At 32.6% G+C, this 19,017-nt stretch overlaps 1 protein-coding gene across 2 annotated transcripts in view; it reads left to right on the plus strand.

Moving 5' to 3' along the window:
- LOC148942712 (NPC intracellular cholesterol transporter 1-like) overlaps positions 1–19,017 on the plus strand; it is a 154,246-nt gene that overhangs the window by 117,260 nt on the left and 17,969 nt on the right. For both annotated transcript variants that reach the window (XM_089102813.1, XM_089102814.1), the window contains exon 20: positions 9,315–9,508. In XM_089102813.1, coding sequence (XP_088958939.1) covers positions 9,315–9,508 — 194 coding nt within the window. The remainder of the gene's footprint in view (positions 1–9,314; positions 9,509–19,017) is intronic.

Consider the following 19,017-nt stretch of genomic DNA (forward strand, 5'->3'; position numbering starts at 1 on the left):
GGGATCATTGGTTTTCCTGAGGCCAAAATAATTTCAATGATTTAAAGAACATGAAAATTGGAACTTGGAATGTTACGACGTTAAAAAATGACCATCGTATCTACATTTTGACTGACGAATTCAAACGATTCGAACTGGACTTATTAGGAGTTTCAGAAACTCATCCCAGGGGTAGGAAGCATGAAATTAGGTTATATAGAATTTGTTTACTCAGGCAGGAAGGATGGGGTACATAGACAGGGAGTAGGGCTCGTGATGAAAAAGGAAGCTGCTAAGTCTTGTTTAGGCTGAGAAGGTATTAATAATAGAGTGTTAATGACTCATTTTATGACTGGAAAGTTTAGGGCATCACTTATAATAGTATATGCCCCTGTAGAACCGACTGACGGAGATACTAGTGACTCAGATGAATTTTACTTACAGTTACAGGAGAAAATAGACAGTGTCCCAGGCAGAAATATGATGTTTTACTAGGATATTTTAACGCCCAGGTCGGTAAAAATAGGGATAGATGGTATCCTAGCCAATAGCTGCGTTTTTTTTCGAAGTTCCGTGTTTCATGGTTCATGTTCAAAGTTTCATGTTCTAGCCCAAAAACGCAGTTTTTGTCGCTTTCGTGTTCTCTGTCCATGTTCCTGGTTGAACTTCTAAAAACGCATTTTAGGAAAAGTGGCAAAATATTCAAAACTGTGGAAACATGTGTAAAAATTCTGAGCTTTTTACTTGCCTGTTTTCTTGTACACATATGTTTCACCTTGGCCTCTATTCAAAAACGCATATTCAGCAGGATCTATGTCCATTTTCTTCCCTTCCATCTTATCCTTTCTTTTGCCATCTACAGATAACTTTTTTCTATCTGGATAGGGACCAATCGACCACGCAACACGCACAAAGAGCAAGTTCCAAGTTTGAGGAAACAGACAGTCGAACAGGCAACATGATGTTTCGTGTTTCGCAAAAAAAACGAAGTTTTGTTAAAACATGCTGTTACGTGTTTTGTCGAAAACGCAAAAATGGCAAAACACGATAAAACCACGGAACCAACCACGCAAAAAAAACGCCACTATTAAGACAGCAAACCTCATTGATTATGTTATAGTAAACCGAAGACTGACAGGATCAATACAGGATACTAGGGTATATAGGAGTGGTGTTATTGATGTTAAAAGTAAAGATCACCATCTGGTAGTGTCAAGGGTTAATTTAAAGCTCAAATATTGGAAGGGTAACAACCTCCCGGGAAGTTATGATTTTGGTAGACTCCCGGGTGAGAATTTGAGACAAACTTCCCAGGAACAGTTTAATACTAATCTTGAGAGTTTAAAATTTGACAATATGGAAGATGGTTGGAATAACTTTAGAAAAAAAAATTGTGAAGTTGCTGAAAGTGTCTTAGTTAAGAAAGCTAGGGCTGCAGCTAAGAATATTAGTGAAAAGGCTTTATGTTTAATAGAAAGGAGAAAAAATTTGTAAAAGAATTATCTGATTGATAGAACATATGAAAACAAAAGGAATGTAAAGAAAGTGGAGAAAGCCTTAAGATATGAACTAAGGAGGTGTGAAGTGGAGGCCATGGATAAAATTACCGAGGATCTGGAAGATGCATCTAGACAACATAATAGTTAAATATTATACTGGCATGTTAATAAATTGAGATGAAGCAGTTAATCTAGACTTGGCTGAGTTAAAGACAGAAACGGGGACACAGTTAGCAATAAGGGAAGAATTAAATAGAGATTGGCTGAACATTTTGAGAATTTGCTAAACCGAGATAGAGTTGCATGTAAAGATATAGAGGAAATGAAAAAGTTTGTGATACCTTGGATGTGAAGGAAGATTTGTTTTGTGAGGAGGAATTAACGATAGTACTAAAAGGATTAAAAAATAATAAGGCTCCAGGTGCTGATAGGGTGGTAAATGAGTTTCTTAAATATGGTAGCTCTGAGGTTAGAAATAAGCTACTGAAGATTATGAATATTTAATTTTCCTTAATTAAGGAAAACCTTAATTAAGCCGCTTTATAAGAGAGGTGATTAGATTGAGTGTGGTAATTATCGAAGTAGTAGTCTGGACTCTGTAGGTAGAAAAATACTAGTAAATTACTTAGTATTCTAACACTTTTTAGATTAAGAAATCCTTTGTACAAAATCAGAAGAGAAGAATAGTACGGTTCTAAAAAGGGTAGAGAATGTGTCGACCAAATTTTCACTCTTAGGTGAATTATTGAGAAGTGCCTGAGTTGTCAAACACCTTTGGTCCTTAGTTTTATAGATTATGAGCAAGCTTTCAATTCTGTTGATAGAAAAGCTTTAGCAAAGGTTTTATCTTTGTATGGTATACCAGACAAATACATTAAAGGGATTAGTCCTATGTACGAGAATAACACTGCTGTGGTTAAGGTGGGAAATGAGGTTAGCAGCTGGTTTTGTATTGAATCAGGAGTTAAGCAGGGTTGTGCTGATTTGTGGTAGTTTCGCGCTTGGTAGATTATTTGATTTTAATTTGCTCCTTTTTGGTTTAATGGAGTTTTTTTACTTTTCTGTGAAAAACTTATTTTGTGTAAAAAGTTTTTCTAATTAATTTCTGTTCGTTTTATATTGACATAGTCTTTTCAGGGAAAAAGAAAATAATACATTAAATCTTTTCGGTTTTTTAAGACTTTATAGTTTGGCCTGCTATTTGTATGTTGGAGAAAAATTTTCAGGAATTTCTAACAACATACATCCTTTTAAAAATCTGGACACAAATAGTAGTGCTTAATTTAGTTTCATACCTCCTCTAGTTGACCTGAAATAGAAAACTTGATACCATTTACAAAACAATCTGTTAACTTTCTTTGATAGCTTGGATACACTTACGCTTTTTGATTCGGTTAAGTTTTAAGTGCAGAAGTTGCTCCGAAAGTTTGAACATAATACCCTCAGTCGTTTTTGGGATACTGCTGAGATGCCTTATTGTGAATTAGCATTAACACAGTGCATTTTGATTTAATCTTAAGGCAACATTTAGTTTTTTAAACATAATGGGCAAATAGAGGGTGGGCGTGGGTGGGAAAATATTTGATCTCCAATAACTTTCGACTATTAAAAAGTGCATTAGCTCATTGTATTTTCAATCGAATGAGCCCTTTTCAAAGTTCCTACGACAACTTCTTCGATACGAAGTGCCCTGATCTAAAAAAAAAAAGAAAAAATACGTTGTACCGACATCGATCTTTACAATAAAAATTTCAAGCCTTCCAATCACTTTTGACTATTAGAAAGGGCACTAGCCTACAGGGGGAGTGTCCTGCTCGAAGGTATAATTTCCAGAACTTTCAACTGCGTTGAACATAATGGCTATCTCAAAATTTTGATTGGATGTGTTTGGAGAAATGGTAGGCGCGGAAGAGGTATTTGTTGCCTTCCAATCACTTTCGACTATTAAAAAGGGCACAAGCCACTCCAATTTCCAATCAAATGAGCCCTTTTCGAAGTTTCTACGACAATTCTTTTGATACGAAGTGCTCTGGTCTAAAGAAAAAAATAATAAATTATACATTGTGCCAACATTGTTCTTTACTTAGGCGGCGCGATTGCGCTGCCTATGATTGCAAATTTGTTCCACGTAGCGAGTCAATTTTATCCAGCAAAAAAAAAATCAAAATACATTAAAAATTTTTAGGTATTTTTCATGTTGAAATAAAAGATCAAAATTGTTGCTCATGCACCATAAATATTTTTGCAGGTTACATAATAACTTTAGCGATTTGGAACCAACGTAGGCTGCATGGGATTATTTTTTTTTCTTCTTGAATAACAACATATGTAGACATGTTTTTTCTAACTTCGAAATTTTTTCAAGGACTATGAAATGAAAATAGTATGACGTGGCATTCCGAGTAAACTAAGCATCAAACTTTTGGTGTTCTTTTTAAGGTTTTTGAATTGTTACAATCCCTTGTCAATATATATACAAATATTTTTGCAATTACCAGTTTTTTGCTCCTTCAGCAATTTAATGCAAACTTTTTCATGCATGAAAATCTTAAATTTTTTCAAATAAGTGTGGCAAGTGTGACAATGTCATTAAAATGCTGATGTATATAAAAATGACATCACTCACATAATTTTCTTTATTCTAAAATTAAGGCTCTGAACGAATTTTCTCAAAACTTCTGACCTATGTATATCGTTTTTTTAGGCCATAATATTCCAGGATGCCAATTTTCCCGAAAAAATATGGAGCCGTTTTCAAGAAAAAATAAACCAATAAACACATAAATATATACACAATTATTGCTCAATTATATATATATATATATATATATATATATATATATATATATATATATATATATATATATATATATATATATATATATATATATATATATATATATATATATATATGTATATATATATATATATATATATATATATATATATATATATATATATATATATATATATATATATATATATATATATATATATATATATATATATATATATATATATATATATATATATATATATATACTTTTTTTGGATATTTTAACTTGGATACTTGGTAAATTTTTCATCGGCTGCTTTCAGCTCTACCCTTATTTGATCCCACCCACTGTCATCAGTCGCTGTTAGGCATTCATACAAAGAAGGTGTGCGGACGTATTAAGAGCGAGATTTTGCTTTTTTTTTCATTTTGTCATTTGCTGAAGCTATGCAAGTAGGAAACCGGATGCTTGCTCAATTTAAATATTACATGCAGTGGCCTTGCAAAATTACGCGGGTGATACCTGTCAAAGATGATGGAAGTAATTATGAAGTTTGCTGTAACGGAACTGACAAAATTAAAATAGTAACATCCGAGAATATATGGGCTTACGCGGAGAAATATGAAGAAGCGCTGAGAGATGGCAGAAAAAATGTTCAGAGAGCGATAAGGCTGTGTACGGAGGACTCGGAAGGTTTAGTCGGGGATTTATCTGAGTCGGTTAGCTTGATGCAGTCAGAAATTGTTAACCTTCGTGACGGCATACAGGATGAAATTCGTAGGAGAGTGGAAGAGCAGTGCAGTAGATTAGGGAGTTCTCCGGTGAAACAGATTAAGTCAGATTTTCTTGATACTGTTACGCAAGCTGTCTATGAGGCGATCTATATGCAATTCAAGGGTAAATTTGAACTGCTTGAGAAATCACTTGGCGATTTGCGGGCAAGAATTGTTCAAAATTGCGCAAAGCTCCAAAAGCTTGAAACTAAGCTGGATGATATAAACCAGTCTTCTTTTCTGACTAAGGTCATTGTATCTGGGATAGAATCTCCCGCGCGTTATTTGCCTTACCTTGGTGAGAAAGTATTACCTCGACTTAACAGTGAAATGGGACTTGATAAATCCGTTGTCAAGGGTGCAAGGCGTTTGGGAGGTGCCTCAGAAATAAAAACTCCAATTGAACTTACATTTTTTTCTGAAGCATCTGCAGTTGAGATCCTGCACAATCGCAAGCATTTAAAAGGTTCCCGAATCTATATAAATGAGGCTCTGACCAGGGAAAGGCAAGAAATCTACAAGCTTGCACGCAATAAGTTTGAATTGAAAATGTATGGACTTTATGAGGTGTGGTTTATGTCAAGTGCGGTTTGCAAATCCTTCCGTGTAAAAAGATTTCCGACGTAGTTCAGATTCAAAATGTGTCATATGAACCTGTCGTCTAAACTAAGAAGCTGTGAAGTTTTCTTTTTTTTTTTTTTTTTTTTATGGATCGTTTTCAATGTTTCCTTGATTCTCGTTTGAAATTAGATGTTATTCAAAATTCGGCTACCGGAAGTGATAAAGATATGCCTTATGTAAATAATCTACCTGAATGTGATTATTCTTCAGGCGAGTTTCTATCGGATAAAACAAAAAGCTGTGATTTTCCGATCAGATCGTTACATGTAAATGCCCAGGGGCTACAAAGTGCATTCAATGAACTGAAACTTTTGCTTGCATCTAGTCCTATAGACATTGTTGGAGTTTGCAAAACTTTTCTGTCTGCTAATACACCCCTTACAATGTTAGATCTGCCCGGGATGAAGTGTATTTCGCGTACAAGGTGTCAGAATGCTAGAGAAGGTCAGATGCTGTATATTCGTGATGACTGGTCTTTTAGTATTCTCAGTGATTTGTCTGTATTTGATGAAGGGTTATGTGAGACTATTTTTGTTGAAGTTGTACCTTTGGCCTGTGATCCAGTTATTTTCGGGTCTGTTTATCGATCTCCGTCGGGTAACCCAAAAATATTTTTTGAAGTTTTTGAACCGCTGTTGAAAAATCTGGAAGCGTTGAAAAAACCGGTTATTATTTCGGGTGATTTTAATTTTGATCTTTTGAATCTCGATGTTGGAAATAATAAGGAGTTTGTAACTATGATGTTGTGTTCTAATTTTCTTCCAAGTATTTCTCTGCCGACAAGAGTTACAGCTAACACAGCTACATTATTAGATAATATATTTTTCTCTCCTGTTTTATTTGATGCAGAAAAATCGTCAGTAATTTTGTCTGATATGTCAGATCATTTTCCGGTGAGTGTTCTTTTAAATTTAAATAATAGTAATAAACAACATCGAGATTCAACAATGGATAATTCAAAAAAGCGATATACATGGATTGATTGTAAAGTTCTACGTCAGTTAATTGGTGACCATGATTGGAGTTCGGTTTATGGCTCAGATGACGCAAATGCTGCGTTTTCAGATTTTATTGATCAAATGATGCAACTGCGGGATTGGGCTTCTTCAACACGAGTTTCGCATGGAAAGTTTGCGCAGAAATTTGACCCATGGATTACTGAAGGTATTTTGACATCGTTAAAACATAAAAATAGAAAATTTAAGAATTATTTAAATTTACAGACACCTGAGTCGTTTTAATAGATAAGAGTTAATATGCATAAGTTAAAATAAAATATCATACCATTTTATATAAAAAATTATAAATATAAAATTTTTGATCATAAAAAGGATATTAGAAAAAACATGCAATTTACAAATTAAAAGATACGTCCTCATAGTCGTAAGAATACCAGTGTTAATTGCCTTGTTTTAAATGGAGAAAATGTTACAGAGCCCAATGAAATTTTAAATGCTTTTGGAGATTATTTTAGTAATATTGGTTCTAGACTTGCATTGACTATGAATATGCAACTGAATTCCCCTTCTGTTCCAGTTAATGAGCAACATGCAGAAAAATCGTTTTCTTTTTCCGAGATTAAGCCTCATGAGATTGAAAAAGTTATTCTGAAGCTTAAACAGAGTTTTTCTAAAGACGAATTTGGATTTTCGGCTCAAACCATAAAGCAAATAGCGTCAAGCATTTCATCTTTGTTGGCACACATTTTTAACCTATCAATTATGCATGGGGTTTTTCCTGGGCTTTTAAAAAAAGCAATTGTTATAGCATTACCTAAAGCTGGCAGTTCCACTGACCCTTCAGATTATAGAGGCATTTCTCTACTTTCGGTTTTCAGAAAAATTTTGCAAAAACTTGCAAATAGTCAATTACAAAAATATTTATTTGATACCAAGATTTTACATACGTTTGAATAGGGTTTTATAAAAGGAAAGTCAAATGAACTGGCAATTCTTGAGCTTTTACTAAATATTAATGATTCACTAGATGATGGTCAACACGCGTTGGTGATTTTTCTTGATGTCGCAAAGGCGTTTGACACCGTAAATCATTCGTTGCTTCTTTTTAAACTAAAGTCGTATGGGTTTTCAACACAAGCTGTTAATTTTTTTTCATCTTACCTTTCTGGGAGACGACTAGATTGTGTTGACAAATCTCGTGATCTCCGTTCCGAAACTTTTCCAATTAATTACGGAGTGCCTCAGGGCTCTGTTGTTGGGCCCATTCTATTTATTCTTTTTATAAATGATTTGCCAGAAGTTTTGCCTCTTTGTAAAATTATAATGTTTGCTGATGATGTAGTAATTTTTGCTTCTCACTGGGACCTATCAGTTCTTTTCCAGAACCTCGAAAGTACGTTACTAACTGTATCTGATTGGTATTTAAGGAATTTTCCGGCTCTTAATGAAAATAAATAGCAGTATATGTTATTTTCGCGAACTGGATAAGTAGTGTCAGATACGTTCTCTCTTTTCTTGAATGGTCTTGAATTAAGACGGGTAGATCAGTTCAAATATCTTGGGATTATTTTATATGAAAATTTGTTGTTTCATAAATATGTAAAAACACTGTCGTTAAAAATTTCTCGAAATGTTGGCATGCTAACTCGTCTTCGTCATTTCTTTCCTAAATCTATTCTAAAATTTATTTATTATTCTGTTGTCCACCCATATTTTCTCTATTGCGTTTCGGTTTGGGCATCTACCTTTTCGTCTGTTTTAAAATCTGTCCAAATACTTCAGAATAAAGCAATGAGGATTATTTTTAATGTTGATTGCAGAACTTCAGTTAGACACCTATATGGGACTTCAGGAATTTTCTCTTTTGAACAACTTCATTTAATTTCTATCTCTAGTATTTGTCACGATTATCAATATAGTAATTTACCTGTAAATTTCTCCGGTATTTTCTCAACTAATTCTCATTTTCATAATTATCCTACTACGCATCGTTCAGACTTTTCATGCGAAATTCGCCCGACATCGAGAAGGGATTCAGCATCCGTCACACTGGGCCAAAAATCTGGAACTCAATTCCAGCATCAGTTCGAGAATGCAGCAACAATTGACATTTTCTAAGACTGGTGAAGAAATATCTTATGACAAGCTAAGTATTTTGTTCATTAGGGTTTTCTTTTTCGTTGTTGTAAAATTTAGTTAGAAAATGGCTGTGTATTTTCGTTGGCAATATTTTCAGAGCTAAAGTATGCCACCAGGCATGTGCGCTGTTTTGTGACATTTATTTATGTACGTGTTATAAATAAAAAAATTCTACTATTCTATTCTACTACATATATATATGCATGTATATATGTATATATGTATATATATATATATATGTATATATATATATGTATATGTATATATATATATATATATATATATATATATATATATATATATATATATATATATATATATATATATATATATTATATATATATATATATATATGTATATATGTATATATATTTACATATATATATATATATATATATGTATATATTTATGTATATATATATATATATATATATATGTATATATGTATATATATATATATATATATATATATATATATATATATATATAGAGAGAGAGAGAGAGAGAGAGAGAGAGAGAGAGAGAGAGAGAGAGAGAGAGAGAGATTTAACTTCTTGTCTATTATAGGCACTGAGAACCGTTAGGAATGACAACAACAACATTAACGTTGCTGTAAGCTATTTCAATACCTATCACACGATTTTAAAAACATCCGAAGATTTCTACAGTGCCTTGAAAGCAGCTCGAATTGTTTCTGACAACATAACTCTAATGCTGAATGACGGAGACCCAAATGGACCTCATTCTGTATTTCCTTATAGGTTTGTTCTCTTCTTTTCTTCATTCTTGATGAATTGTGAAACAAGAGTACACCACTTAAGTTAGTTGCTAATGTGAAACTAACAAATAAAAAGAAGAAATTGACTAAAAAACTATGTAAATTATTTGTCTTGTTGTAAATCAAAGGCTTGTATTGCTTCTTTCTACGCTTGAAGTTAAAAAAAAATGATAATTTAATAAAATGCAAAACTTTTTGAATGTATATTATGAGCAAAAATTCTGTTTCATTGTCAGATTAGGTTCATCCCTTTTCATTGTTGGCCGTTATTATATATAACATCATTTTATGATTTCTACTCTTCTGATTTCGTAATGCAAAAAGCCAAAATAAATAATATATCCCCTGACATACAGTATGTGTATATTTTTTTTCAGGATAATAATTAAGTTAAGAACTTAAGTTTTCAACCAAATTGTAGATAACTTGAGTATGTTTAGACAAGTCTCGTCTTTACTGACATTATTAACCCTGCCAGTAGCATTTTTGGAGGCGGATCATTTTTAGACAGTCAGGTATTATTGGACAGTCAATATGATTGAACTGCCTTCGATACTCTCGTTTTTCAAGATTGTTTGTCAAGTCAAAGCTGGCCCTGCTGTTGCCATAGTAAATAATGTCAATACAGACGCGGCTAAAGGAACTCAAAAGAGCTCGAGATTTTCTTTTATTTCAAAGCGGTGTAACCAGTTTTCGACTTGTTAATCATAATTTACTGAGGCTTATTGCTCAAGGAGGCACACTTGTGCCTCTATAAAGAGGCGACCCACCACAATGTTAAGCGATTTCAGGTCCTAGAGGTCGCAGAGAGACGGCGGTAATTGCATTTTGTAGCCCAAGCTCAAACTAAGAAACTTGCAAAATTTCATCCTCCTCCGACTTTATCTTCATGGGGTAAACTGGGCCGGAAGTTTGGACCCTCCCACCACAGCCCCCTTTAACGTTGTCCGATTGGGCTGAAATTTAGAGGTTAAGCTTTCCTAGGGCCCGGGAGCTTATCCTCGAAATTTCAGCTCAATCCGATCACTCCTTCCCTGTTTTCAAAAAACCAAATATAGCCACTTAATTGTCATCTCTTTTTTTTTTTCTTAGCCACGCCTACAGGCCACAGTTGGCAACGGATCCGGTTGAATGAGGACTCATTCGAAGCAGAATTCGACCTGTTAGGGCCTTTTGATATTTTCAGACCGAAAAAATTATCCCCCGAATTTACATTTACGAAAAACCTCGTTTTCCTATATTAGCCCATGTTAATTTTTCCCTCCACAACCCCCCCTTTAACGTTGTCTGATCGGGCTGACATTTAGAGGATAAGCTTTCCTGGGGCCTGGGAGCTTATCGTCGAAATTTCAGCTCAATCTGATCACTCCTTCCCTGTTTTCCAAAAACCACATATCAAGATTTTTGGGAATTTGCTTGCGTCGAAAATACTTTCTATTTGCTAAACAACAATTACTATTGTGTTTGTATAGTCCAGCGGCTGAGACTTTAGACTTTCAGGCGGAAAACTCGGGTTCGATTCACCATCAGAGCAACTTTTTTATATACTGTGAAAAGAAACTCAGTTTCTTTTTTAAATTATTTGAAAAAAATTACGTTTTCTAAAGAGTTAAAGAGGCTGAGTTACAAGGTCGACCCTTAAAACGTACAGGGATTAGGAGGCACAGTTGGGGGGCTGTTAAAGAGGCTGAGTCACAAGTTCGAACCTTAAAACGTACAGGGATTAGGAGGCACCCTGTACGACGTGATTTGAGTATTCAGGAATTAAAAGCCTTAACACAAGAATGTTCAAGAGCGGGGGGTTTGGGGGCGGAAGCCCCCCAACTTTAACTCCTGACACGATCAGCTAACAGTTAGTCAAGCAATAATAAGTAATAAACTGTACAAAAACGTGCAGAAATTATTTGAAAAAAACTACGTTTTCTAAAGAGTTAAAGAGGCTGAGTTACAAGGTCGAACATTAACACTTACAGGGATTAGGAGGCACAGTGGGGGGGAGACCACCCACAAAACCCCACTCTTTCGAAGAATTTAAATATAAAAAAAAATTTCATTAAACTGAAAGTAAGGAGCGACATTAAAACTTAAAAAGAACAGAAATTAGTCCGTATATGAAAGAGGCTGTGCCCTCCTCAACGCCTCGCTCTTTACGCTAAAGTTTGACTTTCTCACAACTCTTTTTTTAAACAATAAAAACTTTAGCGTAAAGAGCGAGGCGTTGAGGATGGCACAGCCTCTTTCATATACGGAATAATTTCTGTTCTTTTAAGTTTTAATGTCGCTCCTTACTTTCAGTTTAAAGAAATTTTTTTTATATTTAAAGGCTGCGAAAGCGGGGGTTTGGGGGTGGTAGCCCCAACTGTGCCTCCTAATCCCTGTACGTTTTAAGGTTCGACCTTGTAACTCAGCCTCTTTAACTCTTTAGAAAACGTAGTTTTTTTCAAATAATTACCTACAAGAGTCTCAGCAGATACACTTTTAAGAGCAATAAAATTAAAGATGTTGTTGTTTTGGATTAAGAAGCTGGGTTGAAACAGTTTTTCCGCAATAAAAGCGTCATAATTTTTCCAAATTTTAGCAGAAAGTTAGCAGAATTAGTACCAATGTTATACGACATGAAAACAAATACTTTATTGACACAAATTTCAAAATTGTTAGTGGTGATAAAATTGCAGTTACATTTAAAAAGCCTTGAAGCTTTATGGAATTATGCCATTCGTATTTTAGCAGATTATGGACAGGGGTTTAGTCATAAATATGTATTTAAAACTAAATATTCTTTGCCTCGCAGGTTAATGTTTGATATTATTAATAAGCTTGCCCCAGAATGTTTTAAAAATATGTTCGTTACTAGCATGGATCTTCACAATTATAATACAAGAAACGGAAATGTATTTCGGCGGCCACAAAGTGAAGCGACCTGGTCAAAGTTTTATGATCGGCATGTCTTGCTAGGTTCTTTAAGTCATTTATCGTCTGTGCTTGTACCTGAGTACGACCCAAGTATTTTCCAGGGAAACTTGCGGGATTACTCTACTCTGAATTTTGATTTTGTTTGATTTTTCTCTTAGTAGTGCCATAACTGAATTATTGTTTGGGTATATTATTGACCTGTCAGTGAGGGTTATTGTTTTTGTTAATTTATATAGGCTTATTTGTTTGAGGTTGAAGTTGGCCTAACGAACCAAAAGTTTCTCTGACTTTTTTCTTTTAATATACCTGTAAATAAATTGTACACTCCTGAAAAACACCATTCCTACTTAAACTAGGCTTCATATACCCTATCCTTCCTACCCTAGAAGCTTCTTCGGTTGCTTCTATATGTTCAATGAAGTCACTCGTAAATGTTTTTAGAAATACTTTATGGTGCTCAATCGCAGTAGTATTACTTGTAAATATAGATATTAGTTCGTTTCTTATTTCATTTTTAATTGTTTTTAGTTTTAGATTTTATTTATTTTAATTTTATAGATTATTTGTTATTTTTATTTTGGTCTTTTATTTATTTTCTTCTACATTTAGCGCTGAAGACACCTTATTTTATTCAGGCGAAATATTTGCGTCGTTTAGTTTGTCTTTTCCTTTTATTGGCCGCAGTCCTGAGTAGAGAGGCCTCAGGAGGTCCAGGGGGGAGTCCATATATAGGCATAGAGTCCCTAGGGAGAACACGTAGTTAATGGGGTCAATGACCTCTTTCTCCAGGTGTGTTTTTGGCACGCTATGGGAGAATGTTATGATCTAGGAAAGATTATTTGATGTTGTTGTTTTTGGCCAAGTGCCCGCTAGGGAAGAATGTTATGATCCAGAAATAGTATTTGTTGTTGTTGTTGTTTTGGGCAAGCTCCCAGCGAATGTCAAGGGAGAACACGTGGTTAATCAAAGTGGGACATCTGTGCTGTCAGTCATTAATCAAATTGTTTCTGGGCAAAGTTTAAGAATTTCTGACAGATGACGTCAAGTTAATGAATGTCTTTGGAGTTCGACCAGAATTGTTTCTAAGGCAAAGTTTAGATCCCCCATGACAGATGATGTCATGATTGACTGATTGGCATGAAAGGGGAATTAATTTGTTGTTTCTAAGGAGAATCGTTTCCGAGCGAATGTTTTGATCTTAGCGATGAAGTGATTAGCGCGCGAAAGGGTTTCTTTGCAATTTTAACTTCGAATGCAGAGGAGTGCCTAAAACAAAAGGAACACGCTGAAATTATGTTTAAGGATTATTTGGGGAAAAACGTTTTAGCCATTTTATGGACTTATTTCAGCGAAACAGTTAGACAATTAAAAAGATGATTTGAAAGATGAATTTAGAAATGAATTTTAGGGTGAAAATCTGTGGTCATTATAATACACAAGTTGTATTTTAACAGTGTCGTGAGGTCCTCTACCCCAACCCCAAAGGCTCCTCATACCCCACCCCAACCCCGAAGGAAGCCCCCCGGTCCCCAAAGGTCCACCGGGCTCCCAAAAGACCACCAGGCTCCCAAAGGGCCCCCGGACCCCCAAAGGCCCTCCCCCGGTCCCCAAAGGTCCACCGGGCTCCCAAAGGACCAATCGGCCCTCAAGTGCCCCCCCAGACCCCCAAAGGCCCTCCCCAGGCCCCCAAAGACCCTCCCGGGCCCCCAAAGGCCCTCCCCCCAGTCCCCAAAGGTCCACAGGGCTCCCAAAGGGCCACCCGGCCCTAAAGTGCCCCCCAGACCCGCAAAGTACCCCCGGCACCCCAAAGGCCCCTGAGCCCCCATTTTTTAATACTTTTTATGGCTTTATTATATCTTTTCAGAACAAGTTATTTTCTTAATGTCCTTCCTAAACCCATTTTACAAGTTCAAGTACCCATCCTTTTCACCCACAACTTTACTATACTGATTTTTGAATGCTCCAACACCAAGCAATACTTTTCAATGGCATTTCAGAACAAGTTCTTTTCTTAATGTCCATCCTAAACCCATTTTACTAGTTGAAGTACCCATTCTTTAAACCCACAACTTTACTTTTCAGCTTTTTGAATGCTCCAACACCAAGCAATACTTTTCAAAGGGCATTTCAGAACAAGTTCTTTTCATAATGTCCATCCTAACCCATTTTACAAGTTGAAGTTCCCATCCTTTTCACCCACAACTTTACTTTACAGCTTTTTGAATTCTCAACACCAAGCAATACTTTTCAAAGGCATTTCAGAACAAGTTCTTTTCTTAGTGATCGTTCTAAACCCATTTTACAAATTGAAGTACCCATTCTTATCTCAAACATCTTTGATATAGGTTAGAGTTTAAAGTTTTACCTTAGAAACTTAGCTTAAAAGTTTAGTCTGGTTTAGTCTTAGTTAAAAGTCTCGATGTTTTTTTTTAGCACATACTATCATATTGCATTGTTTGTTATAGTTCTATTATATTTTATTTTTAGTTTATAGTTTAGAGTTTTTATCTTAGAGTCTTATATTAAAGTTTTAGTTTGGTTTAGTTTTAGTTAAAAGTTTAGAGTTTTTTTTTTAGCTTAGAGTCTTAGCTTAGAGTTTTTGTTAGAGTTCTAGTTTAGTTTAGTTTTAGTTAATATTTTAGAGTTTTTATCTTAGAGTCTTCGATTAAAGTTTTAGTTTGGTTTAGTTTAATTTAAAAGTTTAGAGTTTTTTTTTAGCTTAGAGTCTTAGCTTAGAGTTTTTGTTAGAGTTCTAGTTTAGTTTAGTTTTTGTTAAGAGTTTAGAGTTTTTAGCTTAGAGTTTTATTCAGAGTTCTAGTTTAGTTTAGCTTAGTTACAGTTCAGAATTTAGAGTTTTAGCTTAGAGTAATAGATTATAGTTTTACTTATAGTTTTAGTTTTGTTTATTTCTAGTTAATAGTTTCGAGTTTTAGCTTAGAATCTTATCTTAGAGTTTTTGTTATAGTTATAGTTTAGTTTAATTTTAGTTAAGATTTAGATGTTCTAACTTTTAGTTTAAGTTAGATCTCTAGTTTAGTTTACTTTTAGTTAATATTTTATAGTTTTTAGATTATATTAATATCTTAAAGTTTTATTTTGGTTTAGTTTTAGTTAAAAGTTTATAGTTTTTTTTTTAGATTAGATTCTTAGCTTAGAGTTTTTGTTAGATTTCTAGTTTAGTTTTATTTAATATTTTATAGTTTTTATATTATAGTCTTAGATTAAAGTTTTATTAATAGTTATAGTTTATTTTTGTTTTGTTAAAGTTAAGAATTTATAGTTTTAGCTTAGAGTCATAGCTTATAATTTTAATTAAAGTTGTAGTTTGGTTTAGTTTTAGTTAATAGTTTAGAGTTTTAGCCTAGAGTCTTAGCTCAGAGTTTTTGTTAGAGTTTTTGTTGAAGTTCTAGTTTGGTTTAGTTTTAGTTAAGATTTTAGAGTTTTATCTTAGAGTCTTAGCTTAGAGTTTTAGTTAGAGTTGAAGTTTAGTTTAATTATATTTAAGAATTTAGAATTTTAGCTTAGAGTCATACTATATAGTTTTACTTAAAGTTTTAGTTTGGTTAAGTTTTAGTTAATAGTTTTGAGTTCTAGCTTAGACTCTTAGGTTCGAGTTTTTTTTGTTAGAGTTCTAGTTTACCTTAATTTTAGTTAAGAGTTTGATGTTTTAACTCAGAGTCTTAGCTTAGAGTTATAGTTTAGTTTAGTTTTACTTAAGAGTTTAGAGTTTTATCTTATAGTCTCAGCTTGGAGTTTTTGTTAGAGTTATAGTTTTATTTTAGTTTTAGTTAAGAGTTTATTTTTTTTAGCTTAGAGTCTTAGCTTAGAGTTTATATTGGCGTTATAGTATAGTTTAGTTTTAGTTTAGAGTTTTAGCTTAGAGTCTTAGCTTAGATTTTTTGTTAGAGTTGAAGTTTAGTTTAGTTAAGAGTTTAGAGTTTTTTTTGTTAGAGTTCTAGTTTAGTTTAATTTTTGTTAGGAGTTTGATTTTTTACCTTTAATTTTCAGTTAGAGTTCTAGTTTAGTTTAGTTTTAGCAAAAAGTTTAGAGTTGACAATAAATTATTAGCTTAGAGTTCTAGTTAGAGTTCTAGTTTAGTTTAGTTACATTTCAGAATTTAGAGTTTTAGCTTAGAGTCATAGCTTAGAGTTTTACTTAAAGGTATAGTTTGGTTAAGTTTTAGTTAAGAGTTTAGAGTTTTTAGCTTAGAGTTTTTATTGAAGTTCTAGTTTAGTTTAGTTTTAGTTAATAGTTTAGAGTTTTAGCCTAGAGTCTTAGCTTAGAGTTTTTGTTAGAGTTGAAGTTTAGTTCAATTTTAGTTAAGTATTTGTTTTTTTACCTTTGCGTTTCATTTTGTGTTCTAGTTTAGTTTAGTTCTAGTTTAGAGTTTTACAGTTTTTTAGCTTAAAGTCTTAGCTTAGAGTTTTTGTTAGAATTTTAGTTTCTTTTAGTTTTAGTTAATATTTTGGAATTTTAGATTACAGTCTTAGCTTAGAGTTTTTGTTAGAGTTCTAGTCTATTTTATTTTTTATTTATATTTTATTGTCAACATTTTTATGATCTGTGGTTTTAACCTTTTAGACTTTGATTATATTCTCTCCTTAGTTTAGTTTTAGTTAAGAATTTGGAGTTTCTTAGATCTTATTTTTATCTTAAAGTTTTTGAAATATTTCTAATTGATTTTATTCATATTTAATAGTTTTCTTTTTTAACGTATATTATTAGCTTAGAGTTTTAGTTAGATTTCTAGTTTAGTTTAGTTTTAGTTAAGAGTTTAGAGTTTTTTAGCTTATAGTCTTAGCTTAGAGTTTTTGTTAGAGGTCTAGTTTATTTTAGTTTTAGTTAAGAGTTTAGAGTTTTTAGCTTAGAGTCTTAGCTTAGAGTTTTTGTTGAAGTTCTAGTTTAGTTTAGTTTTATTAAATAGTTTAGAGTTTTAGCTTAGAGTCTTAGCTTAGAGTTTTTGTTAGAGTTGAAGTTTAGTTTAGTAATAGTTAGGAGTTTAGAGTTTTAGCTTAGAGTCTTAGCTTAGAGTTTTGTTAGAGTTCTGGTTTAGTTTAGATATAGTTAAGAGTTTGGAGTTTTACCTTAGAGACTTAGCTTAGAGTTTTAGTTAGTTTAGTTTTAGTTAAGAGTTTGGAGTTTTTAGCTTAGAGTCTTAGCTTAGAGTTTTTGTTAGAGTTCTAGTTTAGTTTAGTTTTAGTTTAGAGTTTAGAGTTTTTAGATTAGAGTCTTAGCATAGTTTTTGTTGTAGTTCTAGTTTATTTTAGTAATAGTTAAGAGTTTTTGCTTAGACTATTTTCTTAGTGTATTTGAGAAATTTGTGTCATATTTGTATATTATTTAATCGCCGAATTTTTTAGCTTAGAGTCTACTCATAGAGAGCGTGTTTAAGTTGTAAGTTATTTGATTAATATTTTAGATTTTTTAGTTTTAGACTAGAGAAGTTGAAGATATTTTTCGTTTAATTTATATTTTATTTTAGTTAAGAGTTTAGAGTTTTTAGCTTAGAGTCTTAGCTTAGAGTTTTTGTTATAGTCATAGTTAAGTTTAGTTATAGTTAAGAGTTTGGAGTTTTACCTTAGAGACTTAGCTTAGAGTTTTAGTTAAGTTTAGTTTTACTTAAGAGTATATAATTTTAGCTTAGAGTCTCAGCTTAGAGTTTTTGTTAGAATTCTAGTTTAGTTTTAGTTAAGAGTTTAGAGTTTTTAGCTTAGAGTCTTAGCTTAGAGTTTTTTTAATAGTTCGAGTTTAGTTTAGTTTAGTTAGATTTCAGAATTTAGAGTTTTAGATTAGAGTCATAGCTTATAATTTTACTTAAAGTTGTAGTTTGGTTAAGTTTTAGTTAAGAGTTTCGAGTTTTACATTAGAGTCTTATCTCAGAGTTTTTGTTATAGTACTAGTTTAGTTTATTTTTAGTTAAGAGTTTAGAGTTTTACCCTAGAGTCTTAGCTAAGATTTATAGTTAGAGTTTAAGTTTAGTTTAGTTACAGTTAAGAATTTATAGTTTCATATTAGAGTCATAGCTTAGAGTTGTAATTTTAGTTATAGTTTGGTTAATTTTTATTTAAGTTTTTCAAGTTTTTTCTTGGAGTCTTAGCTTAGAGTTTTTTGTTATAGTTCTATTTTATTTTAGTTTTAGTTAATAGTTTATAGTTTTTACTTAGTGTCTTAGCTTATAGTTCTAGTTTAGTTTAGTTTTAATTAAGAGTTTAGAGTTTTAGATTAGAGTATAAGCGTAGAGTTTTTGTTAGAGTTATTGTTTAGTTTAGTTATATTTAAGATTTTAGTGTTTTTAGCTTAGAGTCTTATCTTAGAGTTTATATTGAAGTTATAGTATATTTTTGTTTTAGTTTAGAGTTTTTGCTTAAATTATTAGCTTCGAGATTTTATTAGAGTTTAAGTTTAATTTAGTTTTAGTCAATAGTTTAGAGTTTTTTTTTTGTTATAGTTATATTTTATTTTTATTTTAGTTATGATTTTTGTTTTTTAAAATTTAGTTTATTTTATATTTCTATTATATTATCGTTTTGTTATAGTTTTTATTTTTTATCATAGAGTCGTATCTTATAGTTTTAGTTA

This window comes from Artemia sp. Qi Xiang Cuo, chromosome 16 (assembly GCF_049724085.1).
Source record: "Artemia sp. Qi Xiang Cuo chromosome 16, ASM4972408v1, whole genome shotgun sequence".
NCBI classification, from domain to species: domain Eukaryota; kingdom Metazoa; phylum Arthropoda; class Branchiopoda; order Anostraca; family Artemiidae; genus Artemia; species Artemia sp. Qi Xiang Cuo.